At 44.1% G+C, this 9,553-nt stretch overlaps 1 protein-coding gene across 1 annotated transcript; it reads right to left on the bottom strand.

Annotated features, from left to right (window-relative positions):
- Positions 1-3,521: 3,521 nt before the first annotated feature.
- Positions 3,522-8,667, bottom strand: LOC125536653 (uncharacterized). The gene is made up of 13 exons (XM_087543603.1): positions 8,397-8,667; positions 8,085-8,141; positions 7,907-7,989; positions 6,622-7,367; positions 6,390-6,543; positions 6,052-6,306; positions 5,591-5,950; positions 5,174-5,515; positions 4,882-5,076; positions 4,672-4,770; positions 4,320-4,576; positions 4,159-4,234; positions 3,522-4,043 (listed from the first exon to the last, which is right to left on the bottom strand). Exons 1-4 carry the CDS (start codon positions 8,631-8,633, stop codon positions 6,725-6,727), a joined length of 1,020 nt encoding a protein of 339 aa, XP_087399729.1. The 5' UTR covers positions 8,634-8,667; the 3' UTR covers positions 3,522-4,043; positions 4,159-4,234; positions 4,320-4,576; positions 4,672-4,770; positions 4,882-5,076; positions 5,174-5,515; positions 5,591-5,950; positions 6,052-6,306; positions 6,390-6,543; positions 6,622-6,724.
- Positions 8,668-9,553: the final 886 nt, after the last annotated feature.

Below are 9,553 nucleotides of genomic sequence, written 5' to 3'. Positions count from 1 at the left end.
CTTTGGTTGTCCCTGTTTGGTGATAAAAAGCTTTGACTGGATATTGAATCAATAATGTTTCTTTTCAGCAATCCTTCTGCTATTGCCACTGCTTCCTTTCATCAAGTTATCTGTCCATGCATATCTTCTTGATGAACAAACATAAAGCCTTGGATGCCCATAAATATGTTAGGTACTCACCTCCGCTTACTGAACATATATGTACTTACGTTTTTTTTATATGCTTCAACTCCAGCTAACAATCTGCTGATCAGAAAGCGGTCCCAACAGATTTTATGCATTCAAAAAGCATTCTAACTTTATCAAACGAATTAGAGGACCAAGCGTAGGTTTCATGTACGTGTGAATCAACCTCAAATTGTACGTAGTCATATTATCAGAATTGGAATAGAAAAAAAGGGTGTACAGTAAATTTAGTGTTACTTGAGAACTTAATGATGCCTTTGTATTGTCGATGCAAAGAATTTCATTTTTAAGAAAAGGCTGGGACATCTATTGTTGTTTGTATCTTAGTGTTACAATGTAAATCATTTGTGGTAGCAAATATGTTAACCAGGGCGCAAGTATGTGATTCATGTTGTATTGTACTTAAATCAGTTTTTATAAGTCCACAGAACTAACTACATGCTTCATTTGGTTTTGTGTTTTTTCTTCTTTTTTTCTTTGTCACAGTGCTCAATGCGAGTTTCAATATGAGCCATCTCGAGTCTGAAGTCCAAACCATGCAACCTCTTTCGGACTATGAAGATATGAGCCGTTGGGCTTCCTTTCAATCGGTTGGTGCCTCAAGAAGGCTCAAATAGGGTGGAAGACTGATTTGAGCTTCGGTTTTGTTGGCAAATCGAGGGGAGGAGAAATCAAAGTCATGGAGAAAAAATTCGACCCTAGATCCCATGGCCTCGAGTTGTGTGCATGTGTGGTGCGACAAATTGGCGCCCATTTGGCGGCGATTAGACACTAAGTGGTCATGCAGGGACATGTGAGGGACCCATCCTACCTTAGTGGAAAAAGTCCATGACATTCGGTGGAACAAGTCCATGACATTTGATGTCAATTGCGAGAGGTAGTATGATGGACGAATGTATAGGGTATAGTTCAGATCTTGAGCTATGGTTACTATTGGGCTAAGAGCTTGTGTTATTTTTTTTTCGTTGCAACGCACCGGCATTTTTTCTAGTTATTTTCTAAAAAATGCATGAACTTTATTTTTTATGTCAATTCAAACTTAGAACGAATTGGTAGTAGGTTAATTAGTCGTATCAGGGAACTGAAAAGAATTGGTTCAAAAAAAAGGAACTAAAAAGAATTAGTAGTATGTTTCATTTAGCAAAAAACATCAGTAGTACGCTTTCATTCTAGAACATACGAAACCATCCAAACAGATATGGTTACACTGTTGCTTATTGGGCTGTGATAAATAAGTTAGTTACACGGCCACTTAACACAGGATTAATCCATCCGAACTGCATCTATTCCCTCCGTCCTTTTTAGTTCACATATAAGGTTTGACTGAAGTCAAGCCTCGTAAAATTTGACCAACTTTATAGAAAAAAATGCCAACATTTACAATCTAAAATCAATACCACTAGATGTGTCATGACTTGAAGTTTCATATTATATAACTTTAGCATGTCAGATGTTGATATTTTTTCATATAAATACGATACTTCAGAAAATTCTAATATACAAAGTAAAAAGGATCGGAGTATTTCTTAAAAGAAAACAGCCAGGAAAGAAAAAGCACGGCATGATACTTTGGCTTTCCAGTTCCTCACATAATTAATCAGCCGCACTAACGAACACCAAACCAGAATAATCAAACTGGCTCAGTATGCTTTTCTTGTTTACTCCTGATGGAAGGGCTCAAATCGCCAAGCCCTGTGGCGTTTGGCTCGGCGCCGGCTGGACAAAGGTGGGGCAGGCCCAAACGCCAGCATTTCTGGCGTCTCCCTTGCAAGCCAAACGCCAGGGATGTTGGCGTGACCAAAAAAGATCAAATTCAAAGTTCTTTTGCAAACTGGGTCAATTCTTAATTAAGTTAAGAAAAAAGATCAAAACAGTAATTTCATCCTCCCCAATCCTCACAAGACTGAAACAGGCAGAGATTCCCACGGCTGGCCGACCGGCCGCATCATTAGGCTGGTTATAGTGGGGAGTAACTTATATTAGTGTCATGCATATGACACTAATTTAAGTTACTATCTTCATTGTACAAAGTAACATACTAGTAGTGTTATATGTGGCTTCATTTAATGACTTGTAGAACTACATGCCACGTAAGTAAAAATTTCTCGAAGTGCGTTTTGTTACTATCTAAATTACTCTCACTATGACTAGCCTTAGAGAGCGAAGATGCTCTTGTCGTCGGGGCCAAGGGCCATGGCCGCATCGAGCCCAAAGGCCGATGCATCACACGGGAGGGAGCCGCGCACCGCATCCATCGCCATTGACAACAGCCACGCCAGGGACGGAGGCGTGCTCCGAGCGGCGCAGCGGTGGAGAAGCCGAGACCGGCCGGTGACCAAGTCCCGGCGCGGCGGGGGCGGAGGAGGCACAGCCTGGCGCGGGCAGCGGCCGGCGGCATGGCGCGGGCATAGCACGGTGCACTGCCAGTCGCGGGGCGCGGCGCAGCAGGGACGAAGCCGCTGGAGCCGGCGTGGTCCACCGGGGACTGAAGCCAGGCGATGCCACTTTCCATGGATGCCTTCGTCCGCCGTCCAGTGTCAAAGCAAGATTATGTTCGTGGTAAAGCAATTTTCTGTATCCATGAAGAAAATTGGAAAAGTAGCACCTTGTTCCTCTGTGGCAATTAGATGAAGTTGGTACGCCAATTTGCGTGGTGCTTGACTTGAGTCTCCGATTCTCTTCTTCGTGATTCTTCTGTGCCGTGAACAGGTCGTTCGCCGATGCGGAACGGGGCACTGTGCCGTGAACAGGTCGTGGCCATGTACGGCGCGAGGCTGCCGCTTGGAACTGCTTCCGCCGGGCCGAGGGCCACTGCGGTAGCGGGGGTCACCACGGCGAACCAAGGGCTGTAGCCGTCGAACTCGCGGCAGTGCATCGTGCTGATAACGCATTGAAATAAAGATCGAGAGACAATAAAATGAATCAAGTAGTCTTTATTGATAGTGTTGGATCCTTTATGTACAACATGTACAGACGTCTCCTAAGGAGACGGAGGAGACGGCGGTTCCAAGAGGCGACGCTTCAGGGAGAAACCGTTGTGACGGTTCCCACATCATGCGATTACATGCATGGGGAGAGTGGGGATTATCCCCTAATTATTCTTAACAGTTTGCAATACCCTGCTGACCTCGAAGCCATCGTCCGTGAGACCATGGCGTATCCGTGGCGAGGTAACGGTTCAGCGAGTGGCAAGCATAGACCGCAGGTTCATCCTCCACTTTGTGTTGAGGGTGATAGGCCGCATGTGCTGAGTAACAACTGTACAGCAGAGGAGCCAAACCCCGTATAGCGGTACCACATCGGAGAATGCATAAAGAAAAATAGACACCACATAATTAGGGGGCAACTGAGTGGAGAAGGATGCATAACCGAACTGGCATACAGTGATCGAATGAACAAGCAATGGGATGCAGACTAGACACTAGACATGGTTTTAGCAGAGTATGGAGCCGACAAAGCTTGCAAGTTCATGATATTGTACCGAATTACAACCCAAAATGTTCGGTATAGGATGCATAACCAAACTGGTATACAGGGTCTAGATGAACAAGCAATGGGAAGCAGAGTAGACCTCATACGTGGTTTTAGCAGAGTCTGGAAGCGACATAGCTTGCATATTCGTGATACTGTATTAACTTACAAACCAAAATACTCTTATGGGAAAGCTATAGATAACTATGACGATGTGATGCATGAAAGTTCGTACAATGATTGTTCAAGGAGGCTTCCTAGTCGTCGAAGGCGGAGTCTGATGGTGTTGAGACTTTCCACGGTGCCTTGTGAGTGTTTTAGGAGAAGTTACCCTGCAGCTTCAAGCACTCATGCAGGGCATCCTTCTTTGTTTTGGATGTGTTATGCTGTGAACAAATTTGTATCGCGTGTCAATTCCCGGTTGGAAATGCATTGTCCAAAGAACAAAACTCTGTAGATGGAAAAATGGAATCATAAAGGACAATGGTGCTTAGAAATGACCTGCCTAAGAGGCAGCTTAAGCTTGTCTCCGTCAAAATGCCGAGCAATGCGGCTGGCACAGACGTCTGTCTCATCACTGCAAAACGCAGAAGCGTGCGACGTGTTATGAGGGTGAATGTTTTTCAGCAAGAAGGATGTGCTACTGATCTGCTGTCACTTACGCCGTAAGGATGTCATCAGTTGTGGGATCATGCTTGATCCGCCAGTTTTCCTTGACTGCCGGCCATCCGGCATAGAATTCATGAAGGCATGCGAATAATGCACTGTGCAGCTTCCATGCCAAGGCTTCGTCGCATTCCTTGTAGGGGTGCTTAGTTGAAATTTTGGCATAAAGAGGGTCGATGACATTTAATATTTTCTGTAGCATATCCCAAACTACGATCATCCAGCCTTTCGGGCGCCGCACCGGTGTGATAAACTGTTGGAGAAGAGGAAATCTTAATAAGTTGTGTGTACATGTAGGTGGATATCATATGAAAAGCACGGTAAAGCAGACGTGCGGTCCTTGTGTACCATTTGAGACGATGTTATGTCATACTTGAGCGAGTCGGCGGATAACTGCTTCTCTATTGAGAGCGTGTGCAAGAAATCAGAATCGGACAACACCAGAGTCTGGTTGACATAAAAGTGACAAGTTAGAGCATGGAAAACTGTGTCAAATGCAATTAACAGGAGTCATAAAGTTCAATTGTGGAGCTTCAAAAAATGGAGTCATGGACTTACTGAGAAATCAGGTTCTATAGGGTACTCCAGCTTAAATAAGGGCTTTCCGTTTCCGCTTGACAATCAAGTTGATCAAAATGGCAGAAAACCAAAGAAATCAGTTCATGGCCAATTAGTCTGTTGCCGACAAGCTGGTCCCTAATCGCATGGCCGGTTATCCGAACAAATCTTGGCTCCTCATGAACAAGGAAGTTGCTGCATCACCGATGACATACTGTTAGTGCAGCCAAAATAAACAAGTTGGTGGGAGGCACGATGGGCTTAGGCTAGTGTAGTGATGCACATAAAATACCAGGATAGCTCGTTGTCTGGTGCAGAGATGAAAAACTGCTCAAGGAGTTGAGCAACACCAGCTTGTGGAGGGTAGGGGACAACTCCTCTGCCCCAAGGATTGGTTTGGAAACCAGGCCGGTATATGTGTTTCCAGCAAGGAAGTTCCAGATGCCTCTGGCCAAAATCAGTTGTGCTGGCATCGTTTGGGAGGTCGATGTAGAGTTCACTTATGGCTTGTAAATTTTCCTTCGCAAACAGGGTCATCGTATGCAAAATGTGTTGGAGCGCAGTATCCATCTGTGGTACATTGGTCTGATGAGCTGTGTGAACGGTTCGATCCGCTTGCTCAAAGAAGTATTGCCTGCAATTAAGGGGAAACATAGTGTAAGTGAAGCTGGTAATGGTATGGAATGTGAGAAGTTGTGGGTATAAGTACCTTCACAAGGCGATAGGTGAAGGCGATGCCCAGCAATCGCCGTTCTAACTGGGGTAGTGTTGTCATCATCTGTCAGAGATAAAAAAAACACATTTTGTTCACACATAACGTGTGTGAGGATTCGTCGATAGGAAACACATACAACTGTGAGCAAAACGAACTGTTGTTTGTGGTGGCGCCTCTAGGTGGACACTCCACAAAGGCACGTGCTACACAACAAGTGCATGTGCGGCTTGTTGCAGCAATCATCTTGTCAGAAAACTTCATCATGTCAAGTTGGATGTGACCTCGCGCAGTTGCGAGGTGAGAGAGTCAACGAGCATTTACTTCCTTCAAGAGAACTGTGATCTCATCGCCAATCTGGAAGATGCAACGGGAGGGTTGAAGAACATGCACCAGTGTAATTGATTGAATTGAGTGATTAAATATTGTAACAGACTGTGGATGCGAAGATCTATTACCAGGTAGGGATACTGCCTTCGTAGTAGTTGGCAAAGTCCATCGGACCTAGTAGCCGTATGGTTGTGCCGGTGAGTTCATCAACCATATGGTGTGGAGATGCAGGGCTTGGAACATCGTTTTGCGTTGTTTTTGGATGTGCTACCACCGCATGAAGGTGATTGCTAAACCGGTGATTTTCCTGTGTTTCTTGACTCTGACTGCTAGGCGGCAGAGTGCTTGAAACGGGCATAGCAAACAGTTGACGGGTGGTGTAACTACATGATGTAAGAAGTACCATGAGAACAAGCATTAATATTGATGGGGGTTGGTTGGAATCATGTGAAATGGCAGAGCTTACCGGTGCGGAAGCATAAGAAATAGCCGCCTTTGCCAACATCAGTAGCCATGTTTGTCATCCCGCAGAGTGAGTCCTGGTAAAAAACACTAACCCTCGGCAGCACGGTATGTGGCTTGTTAAACATCCCCAGGTCGAGGTTGTCGAGCAGGAAAATCTGTGACAAAAACAGATCGTTAGGTACAAACTTGGAGGTAATGTTGTTCTCAATTTGGGAATGTAGATATATGAATACCTGGAGAAACAAGTGACATCCAAAGAGGTTCGTGGCAGGGTTGTTTGAAAGGATGTCATTCTTAAGCCTCCTTACACCCGCAAGCAGACATTCGAGCACATACTCACACCAGTTGAACTGGTTTATCATCAGTGTTGGCTGGAGCTCCCCAGAAATCAATGGTGGCATAATCATGCTTTGTGGTGGGCACAAGTACATGACCCATGACAAAAATGATGAAGGCGATTTGGAAGCAGTCCTTCTCAAGCTTGATCGATGATTCAGATATATCCCTCATAAGAAAAACTTTGGGCGGCACTAAACGCCTTTTTGTCTGCATCCCCAACGTGGACTTTATAAACTTAATTGCCTCGGGCTTGATGCCGCCATCCCGACCCTTTATGTTGTGATGTCCACATGGGATTCCAAAGATTTTGTGAACATCCTCTGCCCAAAACTTAACTATCGTGTTCTCAGCCAGTACAATGGCGCAACGGGTGGTGCTGACCTTGCTCATCGTCCAAGCACTGAATTTCAGGTTCAGTTTCTGCAACATTTGAGGTTGGAGCATGCCGCCAAAGCCAATGCTCGTGACAAAAAATCGTTTGAACTCATCGAATGTCTGTATGACTTCGATAGCATACTCGACAGACATACGAGATGTTGGTGCTGGTGGCACAACAGGGTCACCACTCTGCTGAATTGTGGCTAGCTTCGTGTATGATGTCTTGAGCTGTCTCCCCATCGCAGCTGCCTTTATCCAACATCTGGAGGCTGTAACATCGGTGGAAACATTAAGCCCGGGATTGTGGACAGAAAAATGCAACGAAATTCATTACGAGCAAGCACAGGCAATGGGAGATTAACTAGCTGCAGTGACTTCAAGCAACATAAAGCGACGATAGACACTTAATAATTAGTGGGGTGAAGTGACTTTCAGCAAGATCGTACGATAAATATAATCGCATTGGGATGGTGTCTGAGTAGGCGGTAGCATCAAGTCTGAGCTAAAGGACCGAAACTACAGATTCTAATCAAAGTAGTTTGAGGCACATATATCTTTGTTTTACAATCTGAAACCAGCAATTCAGGAGCGTGCAGTGGTTACTCAATAAGACAAAAAAGAGATACATTCCTTGGCTAACCTGCAAACCAACCGAATCTAACAGCGGCTAACCAACACATGAACCGAATCCAACAAACATCCCTGTACAGAGAAGACAAAAAACATAGACCGACGCACGAACGCAAAGCCTAGTTCTGCAAATAAAAAGGAACTGAGAAAGGAAAGAGAGGAGGAGTCGACCTGTAGTTCCCTGGACGAAGACGTGAAAGCCGGCACAGATCGGACGGGAATCCGAGGAGGGGATCTACCAATAGAAGCAGCACCTGCAAACCATGGACCAAGCCACAGCAAAAGCAATGTCAAAATCACAGCTAGAACCACCGCAAACAAGAAAGAACAGGTCAAAATAAAGGCCTACCCACAGATTGACCACCGCAGCAACAGATCCGGCGCAGCAACGGCAAGAACAAGCGACCTACAGGCAAATGAGGTTCAAAATCAATTAGGCACAAACATTCCAATTGAAAGAGAGCACATCCAGCGCCAAAGATTAAAGTGCGGGACTTCTTTTCAAGGCTGAACTGAACATTTAGAATTTTTGCTCAATCAAATGTACTTTTTATAATCATTTTGCATATGGTTGACTGAGAAGCATTGTACGTTCTTTTCCTCTACTGCAGTTTAGAACATTTAGAATGATGAAGCTAAGAGAGATGGGAGACACACAGACCTGGTAACAGCACCCTCCTTTGGTGCCTTCTCCAAGGCACCGCGGCCCTCTTCTGCGGACGCTCGCGACGGGATCGGTAATGGAGGGGACGGCCTCGTCCGACGGAGGCGTGGATCCTCCTCCAAGGTGGCACAACCCTCCTTGTGCCTCCTCCAAGACGGCGCGGCCCTGCTTGTGACGAGATAGAGGATGGAGGTGACAGCCCCATCCGATGGAAGCCTGGGTCACGACCGTCATCTATGAGGCATTTCTAGATTGTAGGAAAATTTCCTTTGACGCCATTTGGTTTGTAGGAATGGATTCCTATTTCTATATAGGATAAGAATCAATCTTTTATATTTTGAAAGAAAAAAAATATTAGATAAGACTCAATGAAAAAATTTATATCCTATGCATCAAATGACATCTCTTTCTTTATAGGAATTAAGATGCATGTCATCTCACTTTATATGATTTTCCTATTCCTACAACATTTTTATCATATGAACCAAAAGAGGCCTAAATGTATTGGTACATATTACTTTTGGTCTTTTGGATAAATATTGGCAGAAATTATGGTTTTTTAGAATATGATAACAGCATAGGGTCGTCTACATTGACTCATTAGAAAGTATGTACAAACCATGAAAGCTGAGACATTGAAAGTACCTGAAGCGTTGAAATTAGGATATAAAATCTTTCCAGAACCAGATCTAATATCTCAGTAGACATGTGTGTCTCCATCTTACCCTGTACGACAACAATCCAAAATGTCAGCAACTAAGAAGTAATTACTAGCATGCATGCTGACAGGTACTTGTAGAAAAACATTTAGGCTACTTCGGATTACTGAAATGAAATATTAGAAAATTCAAACTTCTTGCTTATTATAATCATTGCAGTAGGAAATATATACTAAAAACAATCAAAGAAAGAGAGTCTGAAAGATAATAATCTAATAGCTACAACAATATAATTCAATACAGCCTATGAAAATCACTAGTAAATACTACACCCAATGGGTTTTGGTCGGTCTTATCGTTTTACTCGACAAATTCATATTCTTAAATGTCTAACTATTCACTTCCTTTTTGCAAAAGGTGGTGATGATGTAAGTGCATCTAGTGCCCCTTAGTGATTTTGGTGTATTGAAGACTTATAGGTTAAGGGACTAATGC

The sequence above is a fragment of the Triticum urartu genome, chromosome 2A (assembly GCF_056163025.1).
Source record: "Triticum urartu cultivar PI428250 chromosome 2A, HENAU_Tu73, whole genome shotgun sequence".
Taxonomy (NCBI): domain Eukaryota; kingdom Viridiplantae; phylum Streptophyta; class Magnoliopsida; order Poales; family Poaceae; genus Triticum; species Triticum urartu.
The sequence above is the reverse complement of the archived record's forward strand: the minus strand, read 5'-3'. Positions and strand labels throughout refer to the sequence as shown.

Bases quoted from the DNA above. Each gene is read 5' to 3' on its own strand.
- LOC125536653 (XM_087543603.1), bottom strand. From the start codon at position 8,633: ATGACGGTCGTGACCCAGGCTTCCATCGGATGGGGCTGTCACCTCCAT. The intron at 8,142-8,396 runs GTCTGTGTGTCT...ATTTGCCTGTAG, and splicing joins AAGGAGGGTGCTGTTACCAG to GTCGCTTGTTCTTGCCGTTG. The intron at 7,368-7,906 runs GTCGACTCCTCC...TACAGCCTCCAG, and splicing joins CTTCGTCCAGGGAACTACAG to ATGTTGGATAAAGGCAGCTG.